This window comes from Sus scrofa, chromosome 1, assembly GCF_054392235.1.
Source record: "Sus scrofa isolate SSC_HxYL_T2T_F1_AM1 chromosome 1, Sscrofa_HxYL_maternal_Yorkshire_Landrace_v2.0, whole genome shotgun sequence".
NCBI classification, from domain to species: domain Eukaryota; kingdom Metazoa; phylum Chordata; class Mammalia; order Artiodactyla; family Suidae; genus Sus; species Sus scrofa.
The window spans coordinates 43,794,261-43,814,453 of NC_139383.1; the positions used below are offsets into that span (position 1 = coordinate 43,794,261).

Consider the following 20,193-nt stretch of genomic DNA (forward strand, 5'->3'; position numbering starts at 1 on the left):
TAAAAGAAAAGATAAGAAGTATACATACAAAACTCACTTCACTTTTTAGATTAAACATTAATAAAAATGCCACAATGAAGAAAACCAAATGTAAATGACACTGAGCTATTGAAATTGCCAGGATATATTTGGCTGATGGGCACAGCAATACACTGATATTGGCTAAAATATCTCTATTTTTCTCTCTGATCCATTCTTCCCAGACATATTAACACCAGTAAACCTCCCCTGGAATCCAAAATCCAAATGCCGAAAAAGGCTCAAGGGTTATCCCTCATATTCTCTTTCTAAGCAAAAATAATCTCTCTCTCTCTCTTTATTTTAAAATGGAGATTCTGATTAAACCACAGGTAAACTGACTCAGGTACTTTGGTTTACATGATGCCCTAAAGGATTATTGCTGATGTCATTTATGTGATCACAAGCTGTGTTTACAGCCATAAAGAAAGCTAGGCTTGGGTAGTATTAATAGCCCTACTAATTACACTACTATAAAAGGTTTATGGATGATATAAATTTCTATATTATTACTCCAATGTTCTGGCAATGGCATTCTTCCAGAAGAAGGTATCACAAGGCTCATTTGTTTTCCCTTCTTTGTGCTAATTCATGAGGAGATGAAAACAAGAGACTGAGTAAAAGAAGGAGTCCACTGGGACTTATTCTTACCCAAGACCAGACTGTGTGGAGGGATCATTATCACTTTATGGTTTTATTTTAGGGTTTAAAAGTTATTTGAAATTGCCAATTAACATATGAAAAGATGCTCGTTTTACTGGTAATTAAGGAAATAAAATTTAAAATAATAAGTGTTTTTCACTTTTCAAATTGACAAAAAAATTTACTAATATCCAATGTTGATAAAAAATGGGGAAATAGATACTCTGAAATACTGTTAGTAGGCTTTTGAACTGGTAATACCTTGAGGAAAGGACAGAGTCAGTGATATTGATCAATATTTAAAATGCCCCTCAACTTAGCATTTAAATTTTTAGAAATCTAAACTAAGAGATATTCTTTTTTTTTTATTTTTTTATTTATTTATTTTTTTATTTTCCCACTGTACAGCAAGGGTGTCAGGTTATCCTTACATGTATACATTACAATTACAGTTTTTCTTACATGTATTTAAAGATATATCTATAAGGATGGGGTAATACAAAATTGGAAACAATCCATATGACCAGTAATTATGAATTTATTGATACTACTGTAGCAATTAAAAACTTCAAGAGCCCATAAATAAACCCACACACCTACAATTGACTAATCTTCGATAAAGGAGGCAGGAATATACAATGAAGGAAAGACAGTCTCTTTGGCAAGGGGTGTTGGGAAAGCTGGTCAGCTACATGTAAATCAATGAAATTAGAACACTCCCTCACACCTTACACAAAAATACACTCAAAACGGCTTAAAGACTTAAATATAAGCCATGATACCATAAACTCCTAAAAGAGAACATAAGCAAAACATTTTCTGACATAAATCGTCACAACATTTTCTTAGGTCAGTCTCCAAAGGCAAAAGAAATAAAAGCAAAAGTAAACAAATGGGATCTAATCAAATTTAGAAGCTTTTGTACAGAAAAAGAAACCATAAACAAAACAAAAAGAGAGTCTACTGAATGGGAGGAAATATTTTCAAGCGATGTGACAAATAAGGGCTTAATTTCTGATATACAAACAACTCACACAACTCTATATCAAAAAAAAAAAGAACCCAAACAAAAATAGGCAGAAGACCTAAATGAACATTTCTTCAAAGACATACAGACAGCCAAAAGACACATGAAAAGATGTTCAACATTGCTAATTAATAGAGAAATGCAGTCAAAACTATGAGGTATCATCTCATACAGGTCAGAATGGCATTCATCAAAAAGTCTTCAAGGAGTTCCCATCGTGGCTCAGTGGTTAACAAATCCGACTAGGAACCATGAGGTTGTGGGTTTGATCCCTGGCCTTGCTCAGTGGCTTAAGGATCCGGCATTGCTGTGAGCTGTGATGTAGGTCACAGACGAGGCTCAGATACCATGTTGCTGTGGCTCTGGCATAGCCCAGCGGCTACAGCTCTGATTAGATCCCTAGCCTGGGACCCTCCATATGCCGCAGGTGCGGCCCTGGAAAAGCCAAAAAGACAAAAAGACAAAAAAAAAAAAAAAAAGTCTACAAATAATAAATACTGGAGAGGGTGTAGAGAAAGGGAACCTTCCTACACTGTTGGTAGGAAGATAAATTGGTGTAACCATTATGGAGAATAGCATCAAGATTCCTCGAAAAACTAAAAATACAGTTACCATACAATCCAACAACCCCATTCCTGGGCATATATCTGGAAAAAACAAAAACTCTAATTCAAAAAGATACATGCACCTCAATGTTCATAGCAGGACTGTTTATAATAGCCAACACACTGAAATAACCTAACTGTGCATCAACAGATGACTGGGTAAAGAAGATGTGATCTATCTACCTATCCATCTATCTATCTGCACATACAATGGAATGTTACTCAGCCATAAAAAATAACGATATAGTGCCATTTGCAGGAACATGGATGGACCTAGAAATTATACTAAGTGAGGTAAGTCAGACAGGAAAGAACAAATACATATGATATCACATATTAAAAATGATATAAATGAACTTATTTATAAAACAGAAACAGAATCATAGATGCAGATAACAAACTTATGGTTACCTATGGGGAAAGGGGGAAGTAAAGATAAACTAGGAGGTTGGGATTAACAGATACACACTACTATATATGAAATAAATAAACAACAAGGTCTTACTGAATAGCACAGCTAACTATATTCAATATCTTATAATAACCTATAAGGGAAAATAATCTGGAAAAATGCATGTATAACTGAATCACTTTATTGTACACCTGAAACACAACAACATTGTAAATCAACTATACCTCAATTAAAAAGAAAAACTATAAGGTAAATGTACATGTACATGAAAAATTTCCAGGGTATGTTATTAAGTGAAAAAGTAACTTTTAGACAATATGCATAATTCCTTGCACTTACATGAAAAACACATTATAACTATGTATATGAATGCATATTCATAGAAAAATTCTGTGAAAGATGAATAACAAAATTTTAACAAAGTTCTCCTTTGAAGAAGAGAGTGGCATTTATGTGGTGGGTAAGAAGCACTATCTCTTTTTTAAAAAAATTATTTCTGTATTCACAATGTTTATATTTACATGAATATGTAATGTATATATTCATGTATTACTTGGGTAATTTAAAAATACAAATGAATTTTACAAGTGGTTATAACATTGTCACCTCAAATATTGTCTTAGAGTCCCTTGACTTTTCATGGTTTCTTCCTAATATTTATAAAAATGTTCTTCCTAACATTTTTATAAAGTAGTCATCTCCCTTAGAAGAAGTCCAACAAATATTTTTTGATCAGAAGATTTGTTATTAAGGATATCCTCCAGTTAATTTTAACTTTCAACTGAAGTGAACTTACTTTAATTGGAATTTCTATATTAAGAGATGAATTGAATTCTGAGATTAGCAATAATGCTGTGTACAGAGCACAGTATGAAACAAAGTTATTTCTTCTGAAACTAGTCTAAAATACAAAGTTTTGTTTTGTTTTGTTTTGTTTTTTGCATTAGGATCAAGGTCTCACATGCTAAAATCCAAGGCAACTTGGCTTGCATTTTAGAAGACATCTACTTAGAGAACAAAAATTAGTTATGACATCTTTGGTCTCCTTTCCTCAAGTAGATGGGCTAATTAGAAATCAGAGATAGCAGTATTCTAGCATCTTGATTTCAAGCTTCCTTGAATCCTTATTAAAAGACCTTATTTCAGTTTACATGTTGATCTCAGTGGATACAGAAAAGTAATCACCTTTTATTAAACAATTCCTCCCCCAACTGTTTATAAAAATCCTGACGTCAATAAAAGTCATAAATAAACATGGATTTCCATGATCATCCAAAGCCTGGTTGACTGCTGACTTGAGCTTAGCACAACTAAGGTTTTCAAAGGATTATAGCGACAAAGATGTGGCAGAGGTCAGAGATAGAGGGCTGTTCCTGGGTGGTAGCTGCAGGCCAGGTGAGAAGGGATGAGTAGCTTGCCTCATGCAGTGCTAGAGCTGATGGGGATGGAGAGAGGGCATCTGAAGGGGTCTCACATGCTGTTTAGTACCAGGGGGCTCAATAAATATGTGTGAAATTTAACTGAAGATAATCTTGTACCAGTCAGTATGTTCCACAATCAAATGTAACTTCAAACCCAGAGATGATGGTACTTTTCTAAAGCTCTTTTCTTACATCCTATATCCTTATTGTAGGAAAGAATTTTCCCAAGAAACTACTCATACAACTTTTAACTTGTTTTATAACATTAAATTATTGTGGTTTCTAATATTTTATGGGAGTTGTTAGCAACTTGGGAAGAACTTAAATTAAGGTACACCCTTAAATCACTAGAAAGGTAAATGCTTCTTCAAAGAATAAAGCCAGAAAGGTAAAGGACTATTTGCCACTATGTAGAGGGGTCACTTAAGAAAGGCAAAAGGGTGTAGACCTGTGAGCCATAACTGCTCCTAAGAGAGCAGAGACCTCTGAGGGTCCTGCAAGTCACTTCAATAATCATGTAAATACCAACCACTCTAGCTCCTAGAAGCCTAAGAGCCAGGAAGCTGCCATAGCCAAGTCTAAATAAAGGAGGTGGCTGATGTCTGTACTGTGTTCTCCCAGGAGACAGAGTGGGAGGTGGTACAGGGACTGAGGGAACAGCTGCCGCCGTTCTTAATGCAAACTCAGGGTCCTGGAGCAAGGGGTTTGTGCACCATCAAAGAAAGGCCAAAAAGGAGGCCAGGAAACATCAGTGGATTGACTCCAACTGCTTATAATGAATCCTTCTGCTGTGAATAATTGAGAAAGGGTGGCTGGATGGAGAAAAGAGTGATAAAATGGAAGGCAGAGACTAAATTCTTTTGCAATGAAGATTTGGTGGAGTTAAGGGAAAGTGAGACCCTCTGCTCTGTACTCCTGCAATTACAAGAACTCTTTACTCTTGTCCTCTTGTCTGCGAGCTTAAGAAGGGGTATGAGAAGGAAGATTATTTTCTCTCAGTTAGGTGTCCCTCACACTGGGAGCACAGTGTCTAGCACAACAAGGCCCTCAAAAAGTGCAGACTTGGAGTTACGTTGTAGCTCAGCGGGTTAGGGACCCCATGTTGTCTCTGTGAGTATGTGGGTTTGATCCCTGGTCTTGCTTAGTGGGTTAAGGATCCAGTGTTGCCATGGATGTGGTGTCACTCCCAGCTGCAGTGCCAATTTTGACCCCTGGCACGAGAACTTCCATATGCCACAGGTATGGCCATAAAAAGAAAAAAAATTAATTAATTAAAATTAAAATTTAAAAAGTGCTAACTTAATGAATGAAATAGTGTATGAAATGAATACATGAAGGAAGAAGTAAGGAACTGAGGAAGGTAAGATAACTTCAATTTAGATAAATTTGATAGATGTTCTGTATCACCAAACGGTTCTGTATGAAGTAATCATGGGCAGAACTAAAACTATAAATCTCTGTAGGCTGGGGACAGGTGCATCCTTGGCTTGTACACCAGGTTGATTCCTTTAGTTAAGAGACACTGAGTATAGGAACATGTTTACCAGTGACTCTCCTGTCCGGTGTCCAAAGTAGTCAATGTATCTGATGCCAAAACAAGAGAAATCAGGGATTGAGATCTATTAGGTTTCCATATAGTAAATAACTTACAATTTTTCTCAGTGCAGAGACTTCTACATTTATGCCACTTACATAAGCTCTGCCCACACATTTCTCCATGAAAAAGAAGTTAACCAAGTTCCTTAACTTTATTTTTAGGAGTTGAGTTTTTTGCTTGCTCCTGAGTGATCTAACTTAGTTTCTTTCAGTCTGACAAAAGTTTAAAATCAATAGCTTGCTTAAAGCTGTGCTATAATGGAACCGAGTTTAACACAGCACAGTTGGAAATGTTGACCTCCGTGAATGGCATTCACTAAGTCAAAAGTTGAAATGTACTTGTAGGTATAGAACCTGCTGCTTTGAATTTGGTGAGGCACCAGCAGTCCACTGAGGTTGTCTGCAATGTGTTCTTCAAGCCTAAAAATGGCTGAGCAATGGCTCCATGATCTGTGATAGCCTCCACCCTTCTCAGCTAGAGGATGATGCGCTGGTGGCCACTTTCCTGGCTGTGTTGCCCCCATTGCTTTGTGCTCTCTCTGGGTATTTTGCAGCCCTTTTCATCTTGAATTATTTTTATTTTCTTTCTATTCTTACCCTGATTTTATTTTTCAACTTTGAAATGGAAAGAAAGTTCTTACCCTGTCAAAAAAATGGGAGCAAGATTCCTTTCAATGAGCTCATATGAGGACAATTCTTGTCTTTGCAGTAGTTCATTAGTAAACTAGATCTCTGCTTATGGATTTCTCAGTACAGTTTCCAATGAAATGGCCTTAAAAGAGATGTACTGCTCATGGATTATTCCACATAACTAATGGAGATTTGCAAATTTGCTTATAATATAGTGACCCAACTCTCCCTCTGGGAATGCCTCTGAGGAATCCCTATTAACATTTTTTTTGTTTGTTTATTTGTTTTTTCTTTTTACGGCTGCACCTGCAGCATATGGAAGTTCCCATGCTAGGGGTCAAATCAAAGCTACAGTTGCAGGCCTATGCCACAGCCATAGCAACACTGAATCCAAGCCACATCTGCAATCTATGCTGCCACTTGAGGCAATGCTGGATCCTTAATCCACTGAGCCAGGCCAGGGATCAAACCCACATCCTCAAGGACACTATGTTAGATTCTTAAGACAATGAGCCACAACGGGAACTCCCCTATTATTATAATAGAGTCTACTTAGCATCTGTGGCCCTTGTCTTAAGAACTGATGCCTTGCTGGAATTTGTCAGGAACAGAAATGCCATCTTTCCTGGCTTTGGCCAAACCACACCTCTATTTCCTCCATCTCTCCAGCTGGTATGTGCCTCAATCAACAGGCCAAATGGGAATGTAATACCCCAGCTGCTTCAGATCTGCTTTGCTTTCTGTATGCATATTCAGTTGGTTGCAGGTTACAGATGCATTCTCTCTGTGTTGTGGAAGAAAAAACCTTCAGGAAAAAAGGTGGCCAAGCTTAGTTTACAACACAATGACCTGACTTGGTGTCCTCCTGCTCTGAGCATTTTCTTGAGTAAAGAGTAGTGACTTGGAGCAGTTATTTGCAGGTATGGCTTAAACTGAATCTGGATCTTCTCTGCAAGGTCTGAATTTGTAATGACAGTCCTGCCTCAGTAAAGGGAATGGGAATGTCGTCCTTCCCATTTCCTCCCATTTGTCTATCACTTTTTGACTGAGTGAGAAGGAAAGTGCTGGATAAAAAGAGGAAACAAAAGAAGAGACAGGAAACACACATGAAAATAGGAAGGCGAGAAAGGGTGAGAAGTGATTCAGCCTTGAGATTTCACAGGCACGATCAAAACTCTAGAATAAAAGGTTCATTTCCAGGGCAGGGAACTGTTCTTTCAACTCTTCCTTTTGGCAACCCTCCCTTCCCCATCCCAGCTCTCGTAGTTTGGACCATTTTAGTGTACTTATGCTTGAAAATTGAAGAGGGGTTCTGGCTCCTTCTGAACAAATTCTGGGTACCCATGGTTTCCCTTGGCATGGCTTCCTCAGACAAAAGGAACCCCACTCTGTGTGCTGGAGGAGGAGGACTTGGGCTTGGGCATTTTAAAGGTAGTCCTGCCCTAGTGTGATAATTATATCAGTGAATTCCCTCATTCAAAATGGAAACCATAGTGGTAAGAAAGCATCTAAAATATCTCTCCTTTTTGATCCCTCTATGAATCATGCCAGGGCCTACTCTGACATCCAGTGACAAATTAACATAACTGCTGGGATATGGCTAATGAATTTCAGGGTCCTATGATAGAATTTATCCAAATTAAGGGGTATATGTGTAAAATTCAACTTGCTTGGAAGGAAAATCAATTACTGATTAAGCAAATCTACCGTCAATGATGGCAGATCATACTTGTTGAATGCTTTCTATATGCCTGACACTGTGCTAGGAGCTTTCCATATACATCACCTCCTTTGGTCTACATGAAAACTGTAAGGCAGTTACTTTCATTATCTCAACTTATGAAATGAAATACAACACAGACAAGGTAATTCAGGATGACTCAATGACTCCTGAATTTTGATTGAACTGAAAAACAGAAAAAAGTCTAGATTCTAATTGTTTAAAGTTATATTTTGATTTAGTGAACTTAAGTAATAATTCCTAAATATGATTCTTAAGGGTAGATATTTTCTTAGACATGGCTAATTAGGAAGTTAAAGGTAAAAGAAAGCAATACTAGTGCTCTTTCATACAAAGAAGGGTCAAATAGCAAAAGATGGTCAGAAACATAAATTCTGACCATATTTTCTTTTAGTTGTAGTCATTTCCTTCATGTTTTTCCTCATATGGGTCACTGAAGGGGCCCAGTCACTCCAGTTTACAGTCAGAACCCACCATTATCAAGAATCATATTTAAATTTGGTGAATTACAGTGGTCCTCTTCCTGGTCCTCAAAAACTCAGAAATGGAAACCAGTGAAACCAAACCCTCAAAAAATGCATGGTCAGGGAATTCTGATCTAAAGATAATCACAATGCAATTCTAATCCTGTGAAGGAAAAAAAAGTTTGCTTCCTGGTTTATTTTTTTCCCCCTGCAAATCTCATGCAGCAGACTGCAATACTGTCTGCAAGATGGCTAACTGCTGAGTCTTTGATTTAATGAAAACTTAGGGAAAGCAATTCAATTCACTGCAGGGACGGCTTTGTTCTTCCATTATGATTCTTTTTTAATGAGAAAGATGATTGTAAGGATAAACTCTATTCCTCTGAATTTTTACACTAATTACATACAAAGCACTATTTTGGCAGAAGGGGACTTATCTCCTTCAGGCAATACAGTTATCATCTTGTAACCACCCTTCAATCTCCCACAAGAATGCTGGAGCTTCGTGCCAGGAATGAGTATTGCTCTGTGCCAGCTCTCAGCATGGCTAGATGAATGCTTAAAGATTTCCAGAATTAGCAGCCAACATGGGCTCCAGATAAAACAGGGAGACAATCCCTCCCTCCATGCTTATATGCTATCTGGAATAGAAGAATCAGAAGGGCATTCATTAACGAAGTATTTGGCATGGGGAATAAGGGGGGCCTGAGAGTATAAAGAGTGTGTGTGTGTGTGTGTGTGTGTGTGTGTGTGTGTGTGTGTAAGTTTATATGAGAATTCATTAAAGAGAAGATGGTGTTGCATATTCATGTCATTTTCCTTCAGTCTAAAAGCCATTTATTGCGCTAAGTGATATTGACAGTTCTGGCACAGGTATCACTCTATTTGAGATTCATCTACTTTAGCACAAATAGGATATATACTACTGGTGCTCTAAGTTTGATTAAGACTGTGGGAGGCTTGATTTGATGCAGAGTCACCCTGTAAGCACTGCATATGTACAAAATGTATGTGCCTTTATCTTAGTGGATTATGAACTTGATAAATAATAATTCATCATGAACTTGATAAATATTCATGATAAATAATAACCCACTAGCAAGTTCTTTACAGTAGGTACATTTTTAGCAGGTGAGGGAACTGTACTCATTCTTACAGTCTGAAGGCGTGCCACAATGAAGTAGAAAGTTTTAATGGCATTTCCTAATATCCATAAGTGACTGAGGGAACAGCTATGTATCGGAAATGATGAGCTCAATGATATGTTATTTCATCCTGGCAACCATGGAGTGAGAGGAGATAGTCAATTCTCTTTCTCTTTTTTCCACCTTTCATCAATCCTGTAAAGTATAATTTATACATGATAAAAATTCAGCCCTTTTAAGTGAACAGTTTGAAGAGTTTTGACAAATGTATAGAGTCATGTAACCTTTACAACAATCAGGATATATGGAACATTTCCATCACCCCAAAGTTCCCATCTGTCCCTTTGCAGTCAATACCCTGGCTCCCTGCTCTGGCAACCACTGTTCTATTTCCTGACCCTACAGTTCTGCCTTTTCCAGAACATCACCTTACTATGCATTATGTATTTATACAGTGAATAAGATTTCATGACTGGCTTCTTGCACAAAGTATAATGCTTTTGAGATTAATCCCTATAATTTCATCTGTCAGTAGCTTCTCCTTTTATAGCCCAGTCATACTCTGTTGTGTGAATTTACCACAATTGTTTTTATCCTTTCACAAGCTGATGAGCATTTAGGTTGTTTATAGTTTTGGGCTTATGAATATGAATAAATCTGCAATGGACATTTATGTATAGTTCTTTGTGTGGACATAATGTTTCCATTTCTCTTAGAAGAATATGATTGATGGGTCATATGGTAAGTATATGTTCAACTGTTTAAGAGACTGCCAAGCCATTTTCCAAAGTGTAGGTGTCATTTTGTATTTCCAGCAGCAGTATATGAGAGTTCCAGTTGCTCCATATATTGGCAGGCAGTTTTGCTAGAACTGGGTTCTAATTTTTTTCCTGTGATTTTTTTTTCCTAATAATTTCCCAGCATGGTTTGTGGATAAGCCTGTCACCCCCAACCCCTCCCTGCCTCATCTTCTCTTTTCCCTTCCCCAACAATGTAAGCATAATTTCCATGGAGTGTCTACCAAAGATTCATTTAAGAAATCACTGAGGTATAATCCTTCTATACTATGTGGGCTGAAACTCTCCAATCATACATAAGAAGTAAAAATAAACGCCACCTGTCAGGAAATAGGAATGGAGGTTTGCCAAGTAATTTCTCACAAGGGAGACGGTTTAAGGGGCTCCAATAATATTACCTCACCAGACTTAGGTAAGTGACAGTAATATTTCCCCCACAACTCACAAGGGAGTTGTAATTCAGTATTTACATTTGCCAAGTCCTTTCTTACTCTGCCAACCCTTGAAGAGTCCCTTCTCCTCAGTGATTTAGTCAAGGTTATCCAGAGAAGTTGGAAACTGAGCTAGCCGTGTATGAGCAGAACTCTAGCTCCTGCTCTGAGAAAATCCTGTTTCCTGCTTTAACTCTTTTTACTGCCTGAGTTTTCTGGCCTGTGTTTTTTACTTCCTACGGTAAGCACCAAAGAAAATTCGAACAAAATCAGGGGACAAAGATTCAGAGGCAGAACTGTATGAACAGAACTGGGGAAGCAAAATCTTTAAGTGACTATAGGGTCTGACATACTGTGAAATGCCAGATACCTAAGTTTCCCAGACCTTGTTATGGCTTTCTGAGAGGTCTATATTATTTCATAGGAAGTCCTACATTTCTTCTAATTACATAGATATTTTTCATCTTGCCACATTGGCAATTGAGAATTTAGCTTACAAAATTGTAAAAAAAAAGTGTAGGAAGCATAGTGTTTCTGCAGAACACAAAATATGAAAAGCGGGAGTTCCCGTCGTGGCGCAGTGGTTAACGAATCCGACTAGGAACCATGAGGTTGCGGGTTCGGTCCCTGCCCTTGCTCAGTGGGTTAACGATCCGGCGTTGCCGCGAGCTGTGGTGTAGGTTGCAGACGCGGCTCGGATCCCACGTTGCTGTGGCTCTGGCGTAGGCCGGCGGCTACAGCTCCAATTGGACCCCTAGCCTGGGAACCTCCATATGCCGCGGAAGCGGCCCAAGAAATAGCAACAACAACAACAAAAGACAAAAAGACAAAAAAAAAAAAAAAAAAAATATGAAAAGCTCGTCTTTCATTGGAAGAGGAAACCGTTACATTCTTCTATGTATCTCTATCTATCTCTCTCTATCATCTATCTATCTATCTATCTATCTATCTATCTAATCTCCATTCGTTTTCAGATTCTTCTCCCATACAGCTTATTACAGAATATTGAGTAGATTTCCTTGTGCTATACATAGTAGGCCTTTGTTATACATGTTAATGCCAAACTCCTAATTTGTCCTCCCCCACCTATGTTTCCCCTTTGGTAACCATAAGTTTGATTTCAAAATCCAAGTCTGTTTATGTCTTATAAATCAGTTCTTTGTATTATTTTTAAATAGATTCCACACATAAGTGATATCATATGGTATTTGTCTTACTTACTTCACTTGAGTATAATGATCTCTTCTGCTTAATGCTTCCCCAGCCACCACCCAAAGGAGGAACACTTTTTTTTTTTTTTGTCTTTCTGCCATTTCTTGGGCCCCTCCTGAGGCATATGGAGGTTCCAAGGCTAGGGGTCGAACTGGAGCTCTAGCCACTGGCCTATGCCACAACCACAGCAACGGGGGGATCTGAGCCATGTCTGCAACCTACACCACAGCTCACGGCAACGCCGGATCCTTAACCTATTGAGCAAGGCCAGGGATCGAACCCGCAACCCATGGTTCCTAGTCGGATTTGTTAACCACTAAGCCATGACAGGAACCCCCAAGGTATACTTTTTTTGGTACAAATTCTGAGAAGAACATTCATGTGGGACTGGACCACCAGGCCATGAATCACATCCAGCTGTTGTGTGTAAACAAGGCCATCATTTTTATATATTTCTCTTACCTCTCCTGCCCTACTTACTTGTCTGGATGGCAAAAGAAGATAGTGGGTAGAGGGGAGCGGGAGAGGGTAGGTGCTTGATATGCCTGAGCTGACTTCATTTCATCAGCCTCCCCACTGAGAACTGAAATTTGAACTTAGACCTCTAGGATTTCTGTCTTCTGGAATTTAATGTTCAAGGCAAGACTATTTCTCTTGAGGAGTAAGGCATGCATTTACTTTTCAGTATTTTCTTTTGGAAAAATCAAAGGGATTAAACATGGTGACATTTTTTAGTGTTTTGTTAGTACTATGAGAAACTTGTTTCATTTTCACACTCAGACAAAGAAATATATAAAAGATTCAATAAATACTTTAATGTCCATATAAGAATTTGCTTGAATTCATGCAATACTCATCAAATTGCTTTTAGCTGCACGCTTGTCTTTTATTCAAAACTGGAAGAGCTTATAAAAATATCTTTCAGGGAAAAAGCAAAACTTGTAGTCACCAGAAATATCTCTAATGATGCTTCACAATGGCGACCTTTTCTTTTCTTTCCAGGGTCTGTATGTAAAAAGAAGCAGGCACTTCTGACTCTATTTATGCATTCATTACTGATACCATTTTTTCCCACCATCATGACTTGAGGACGAAAATAAGGAATGAAAGTATTTCCTTTCACTCCTAGCATCCTGCCCTTGCCTCACAAGCCTTACCCTTCCCATTGCTGAGTAACATGGTGATGGGAAAACAAAAAGAAATTGGAGAGACAAGAAATGAGAAAAACTGGCAGAAAAAAAGGAGGAGGAAATTATTAACTACTTAAAATTTTTGTGTGTGTTTATGTATATTCAGAAGTTTAAAACTGCCAAAAGAGGAGCCATGGATATCTATTATTTAAGAATGGCTGAAAGTAGCTCTGGGAAGCAGCAGGATTCCTGTAATAATTGATAAAAGAGGCTTATGGGCAAAAAAGTTCGATGACAATTTTTCTTGATAAGAAATATATCCTGTTTTACCTTTGTTTTAAAAGCCCACGTCTTGCTTCTAGATCACAAATTCAAGAACTGAGACGTCTTTAGTGGGACTCTGGCCTGTACCTTCCTCTTTTCTTTTTGTGTTTTTCTGCTTCCCGATTTCACTAGTATTACATGGAATTTTTAAGAAAAAAAAGCAGACATGAGAAAAAGGCTTCTCCTGAGAATTTCCTAGGCAAATCCATAAGTTTTTGGAAGCTTTATTATAACTTTCTTAGTTATAGTTCTGTGAGTTAACAGAAAATGTATATATTGTTCTCTGCCCCCAGTTCCTGGCACAGAGTTCTTAAAACCCTTGTAATTTCTTAAGTGATAAAAGCACGAAGAACATCTTTTGTTTGAATAATTGGCCTTTGACATGGTTCCTGACACAGAACTCCTAAGTTCCTTACAATTTCTAAAATTTACAATTTTTTTTCCTTCTAATGAGGTGACTCTTGGTGGGCTCCTGGATGGGGCTGGTCACCAGAAAGACCATCCTATGAGTAGAAGTTTGGAATTTTCAGTCCTGCCTTCCCATTCCCCAGAGAGAGGAGAGGGGCTGGAAATGAAGATGATGCTCCTGCCTACCTAAGGAAGCCTCCATAAAAATCTGGACATGGACCCTTCACACCCCTTTTCACATACCTTGCTTTACTCATCTCTTCCATCAAAATATACACGTATATCCTTTATCATATCCTTTTGTAATAAACTGGTAAATGCTAAATAAATAGTTTTCCTGAGTCCTGTGAGCCATTTTAAGGAGAGGTTTGTGGGAACCTCCAATCTCTAGAAGGTAGGTCAGAAGCAAAGCTGATAACCTCTATCCATCTCCAGGGAGAACAGTCAGAACTGAATTAAGTTATAAGACACACAGAATTGTGTGGCAGAGTATCACACGATGATACATAGTCAGAGTCACAGTGTTGTACTATGCTATCTGAGTATTGTACTACAGCAGTGTCAGAGTAAAGGAAAAACACAGGAGGAGGAATAAGTTTCTCTTTACAATTCCTGAAGCCCCACTTTGTATCTACAGCACAAGTTTGGAGTTCGGGCATTACTTCACTGGGCATATGTTAATTGTCTGAGTAAATTCCCAAAAGTGGTTATAATTAACCAAGTAATCACTGTCTAAATTTCATCTAAATTCTCAAGTTTGATACGATGTCAATGGAGCTACTTTTCTGAAATACTTTTTTTTTCTATAACGTTGTATTAATGAAACTATTATAAACAGCAAGATTTTTTTTTAAAAAATTTAGAACCATCTGGAATTAAAAAAAACAAAAAAACAAAAAACCTAGCTCCAATCAAGGAGAAGGGCTAGAATTCAAACTTGTTCTACAAGATGTAATTTTTTTAAGAAGTATGGTTTTTGTAGGAATCAATTTTTGGTTTTAAATTTTTGCAGAAACCAATTAATAACCATGGACAAGTTCAAAATTCCTGTTTGAACTGGACTTATACTGAAATTTATACTGCAACCTGTTGCTGCAGTCTTTGATCACTGGTCCAAAGCAAATCTGATGAAGAGAATTCACTTTAAAGTCAAATTTCTCAAGGCTTTTATAATAACATCACCCTTAATGCTCTTGAAAGGCTTTCTGCATTATCATATCGTGTTTACATGCTACAATCATACATTTTTAGAAGTTGTACGAGTAAAACAATAAAGATTTGTTTAAAAATATATTCTTGGGTCTAACTTCTTGCTGTCATGTGGCCACAGGCAGCATCAAATTAATGTGGTGGTCCCAGGGTCAATGATTCCTGTGCTGAAAGAATGGTGAAAGCTGGCATCTTGCGCAATCCAAACCTGCAGCCCTCCTGGAAGAGTAGTCAGGGAGCACCGGGAAGGGAGGAGGAAAGTGGCTAAGACAGCACCTCCTTCACACACATCGCACTTTCCATCCTCTTGTCCTCTTTGCCCTGTTCATTCCCTCTCAAATCCTGAGGTGCACGAGCAAAGAGATTATTATGTCTCCAGAACACAGCACTGAATCAGCCTATACAAAATTAATGTAATTACTATGTTGATTTCCAGATGTTAGCTTAATGCTAGCCTATTAAAACTTCGAAAGATGAAGCTTAAAACAAACAAACATTCTGAGTAAACACCCAAATAAAGACATGCCAGCAAATTTAGTGAGGCAATGGCAGAAATCACTGGAGAGAGCATTTTAGAAATTGATTCTATCACTGACTGTGATGAGAGTCAGAACTCTCAGGCTCTTGGTCTTTTCTTTCCAAAGAGCCTCTGAACTCCTTGCTGCTTCTAGTCCTTGGTCTTTTGCCCCCCATGCCTCTGGCCTGCCCACCCTCCTCATCTGCTCCCAGCGCTCTCTACGGGCACACTCTCCCGACTTCACTGCTACGTCTCACTAACCTCATTTCTATGCCTCACTAGACCTCACCAGGGTTGGTTTCTTATTCAGGGCTTTGAAATTCAGGGGGGAAAGACCCTCCTTTTGCTCAAAAGTGTCTTCCTCCCCTCCTCTTGCCACCCCTGGACCTCATATGGGTGGGCTGGGTAGGCTATAAAGGCCCCAGCCCTGGCCTAGGATGGGTCTCTACACTTCCTAGTTCTACAGTCTGGAGCAGGCTCCTGATGCTGGTGGAGCCTCCGTTTTCTCATTTATAAAATTTTGGATAATAATTCCTATTTATTTGGGTCAAAAGAATAAAAGAGGTAATTCACATGCATAGTGGTAGGCACATTATAAAGCCTCAATAGATGGTATGATTATTAACTTTGGGTCTTCTTCTATATTTAGTTTTCTAAGCTTTTCTGTCTCTACCTATAACTGTGAAATTATTCTCTGTTTCTTAGAACCGGCTTGATTTTACTTGCTTTCCCCAATGTCGGTTTTTTCTCAAATCTCTGAGCTCCTGGAAAGGAAGACCAACAAGAACTCAAAGACTAGTTGTAGTTCACCATCTTATAGTCTAGGCTCTTCAATTCTAAACATCTCTAGAGAAGATAAATTCACCAGTTTCATATGATTTTTTTTTTTGGTTATATTAGAGTATTGCAAAATTGTTCTTAATCTTTCTATTCTTAACTATAGGCCTTGTACTGGGCTAAAATAATTCTATGCTTTAATCATTCTAAACTATTATTCAAACTTTCATTAAATGATTTTTAAGTTGAATTGCATATCTCTCTCTTCTTGCTATGTTAACTACCTCTCACAAGTAAACTTCTAATTATATGCCTCCCCCACTTCCCCAGTTTCTGGAGTTATTTCCTGGATTGAAGCACCGATGGTGGAATGGGGGTATAACTGTTTAGATAACTCATTTGTAGCATTCAAAATCATTAGCTTCCAAATCATACTGAGGAAATATAGCTGAGACTCAGTGTTTATAACTTTCACAGCCTAAGGTTTTTATTTAAAAACTTATCCTTAAATTAATTATGTCTATTGATATTACATTTTAAAAAACAAACACCAATAACACCCATTTTCACCAGTAAATGAAATTAAGTTCTCCAATACTTTAAACAAATTCAAATTAAAGTGGAATTCAGTCCTAATTTGTTCATTATTACTCTCCCTCTAAGATGATATCTAGTCCTGGCCAAAACATTATAATTAAATAATATTATTCCAGATGACAATCCAATTAAGAAGATGTAAAAATTCAATGCTGATATGCAGTTCTTAGCAAAGTTTCAAAAATGTATGACTGCAAGGATTGATGTGTACAGCTATTCATGGATCTTCATTATTAAGGTATACAATTATCTTCAAACCTATTACTGGTAATTTTTCAGTGCATATTTTGCAGTTGACAGCTGATATTGGGGGAACATTGTTGGCTATTTCTGGGCCATAGATAAGAGTGTTTATACCAGATTCAATGGTATAATCATGAATTTCTGAAGTATACCCTCCAGAGATATACCCCAAGGATTCCAACTGCAATTGTCCCTTAATAAGTTTTTCTTGCCCTGACTCTTAGAGTACTTGTTTCATTGCTTTAGCTATTTTAAATTGAGACAGAACATCTCACATGACCATTTATGGTAGCTTTCTTTTCCCCTTTGTTATTACTAGAGTTGTTTGTGTTTACTATTTTTATCCTTCTCATGACACTTTCCCTAAGAATATATAGTTGTAATCCCCTTGGGTTTCTCAGGGCTAGCACTATGTAGGACAGCTTCATCAGGCCTATTTCAGGTTCCAGGGAAGGACACCATTTCGAATTACTGAGGGGTACAAGGAATGCTAACAGGAATTCAAATTGTGAGCAACTGTACATTTTTGCCTATACATGCATTTCCTGCTTCCCGCTGAATTCACACAATTTATACTTCTTTGTGATTTTATTCATTCATTTTGTTTGCTGTATCACTGCAAAATAGAAAAGGGAGATTTGGGGGTTTGAATTGTCTTATGATGTTGTAAGTGAAAAATGTTAGTCTTGTCATGGCTCATCACTCTTGCAGATGTTTGTAAAAGAGAAATGAAGCTATATTCTTGGGGTTTTGCATGCTTACCTTGTCTGACGGCAAGTGTGGTGGTATAGACCAAGAAGAGAAGGATGTAATTGAGGAAACTCTGGAAGACTGGTGTATTGGCATGGAAATCTTCTGACAGGTACTTGCTGGTCAAGCTAATTCCACAAATAAGAAGGGATAACACCTGGCCTAGAGCCACAGAGATGAACATCTCCCTGAGAAATAAAAAGAAACATAGCAAAGATCAGCAGAAATTCCTTTAGAACAATAACTTAAAGTCTATTGAGCCCTTGTGCCATTCACTAGGCTGAGTGCAATAAACAGTATTTCTTTTACTCCATCACAGCAATCCTACCATAAAGATACAGTTATTACTGGGATTTTGCAGAAGGAGAAACCAAAGTTTAGAGGGGTTAAAGGGGTTAAGGAATTTGCTCACAGTCTCATAACCAGGAAGTGGCAGCTAGGATTTTAGACCAAATCTCTCCAAGTGATCCTGGCTTCTATCCATTGTGCCCTGGAGCCCATGGGTCAAATTAACATCATCCTGATGGCCACCACTGCATAAACTAAGGGTTCAGAAACCTGGGAAAGAACCTGAACAATGACCAAGCAGGATCATATTCCAACCTTATCCTCAGGTTCTTGTACCAAAAAAGGGAGACTCTTTTCTTCACACACCAAAATCTTGGCTCTAGGAACACTTAGGTGAAGGGGTAATGCAACCCCCCCCAACCAAATCTAGAAAGACCATTTCCTTCCATTCCCAATTTTGAATCCCAGTTTATTCTAATAAGCAATGATAAGCACTAATCTCTGCTCTCCTCTACTCAAGAGACAGTTGCTCATATATTAAAACTGTTATTCATGAAGGAAATTCAGTGACTGAGGTGGTATAATTAGACATTTCAAATTCTGTAAATATTTCTATGGCTTTTTTATAGGCACTGACCTTGCAGACCGCTGTAGTGGATATTATAGGCAAGAGTCAAAGGGTTCACTCTGCATAGAAATAAAATGCCCACGTGGGTTTTATGTCACTTACACCTGTGTGCTCTGATATAGGACAAGCCCCTGGCTTCGGCAAAGCAGGTTTCTGCCTTCTGCAAAAGTCTCATCTGACTTTTGGGGTTTACTTACTTATAAAAAAGGCAATATAAAATAAGCAAAGGGTAGTATTTCTGAACCCAAAAGCATGAGGCAGAGCATTTGCAACGTTATGTATTCCCCCACCCCCCATGGCAGATGTGAATCCATCTTTCTGAAAGGGGTCCTGGGACCCTGGGCGGGGTCCTGGGCAACTACCTTGGTAGTGTCTTACTTTTTAAAAACATTCACCACTCATTCCATTTGCTTCCTTCCATGAGGAGGAAAAAATGTGCCAGGGCAGGTGACCCTATGAAAAAGACTCTACAGAGATTAACCTATAACATATTGGCAGATGCTGACTTGGTAGATTGGCATTGCTCTATTTCCAGGTACTGGCCTTGACCCCTGAATTCAATCTTCATAAAGGAGTCTCGGAGATATTTTTAAACATATAAGCTTAAAATGTCAGTCTGCTGCTTAAAATCTACACTATAGATGGTACCCTATAGAATGGTGCCCTACAGAATACAGTGACCTTAAGGCCCATGGTACACTCTCTACAAAGATGGCTGCCAACATTTCCTCACATCTCTCTACATTCATGCTGCTCCTTCCAAAGGAAGGTGGAACCTTTTCTCCTTTTCTAGAAGCTGCTTTTGTGATTTGCTTTGACCACAAGAATGCAGGTGGAGAGATGTCATGTGACTTACAGGCTTAAGCTTTAGGAAGCTCTGTGGCTTCCACTTTTTTCCCTCTTAGGATATGGCTTCCGTGTAAAGAACCCCAAGTTAGACCACCAAATATAGAGAAGCAATGTAAATAGAAAGAGAGAGACCCAGCCAATCACTGCTGTAATAGTGGAGGCACCAGACATGTGAGTCTTGGATCCTCTGGCCCTAGTGGAGCAGTGCCAGCCTGCATCTCATGCAGCAGAGATTAACCACCCTCAGAGACAGCTATCAATGGAGAACTGTGAGAAGTAATCAATGGCTGTGTCATTTTAGGGCATGAAGTTTGGGGTGGGCTGTTGTGAAG

General features: G+C 38.3%; 1 protein-coding gene across 6 annotated transcripts in view; it reads right to left on the reverse strand.

The window, feature by feature from the left end:
- The window catches only part of SLC35F1 (solute carrier family 35 member F1), a 476,339-nt gene that overhangs the window by 138,170 nt on the left and 317,976 nt on the right, over nucleotides 1-20,193 (reverse strand). For 5 of the 6 annotated variants that reach the window (XM_084958208.1, XM_084958202.1, XM_084958191.1 and 2 more), the window contains one exon: nucleotides 18,109-18,284. In XM_084958208.1, coding sequence (XP_084814334.1) covers nucleotides 18,109-18,280 — 172 coding nt within the window. In that variant the 5' untranslated portion in view covers nucleotides 18,281-18,284. Of the gene's footprint in view, nucleotides 1-18,049; nucleotides 18,285-20,193 lie in introns of all 6 variants that reach the window. The other variant, XM_084958213.1, reaches the window with a different exon arrangement.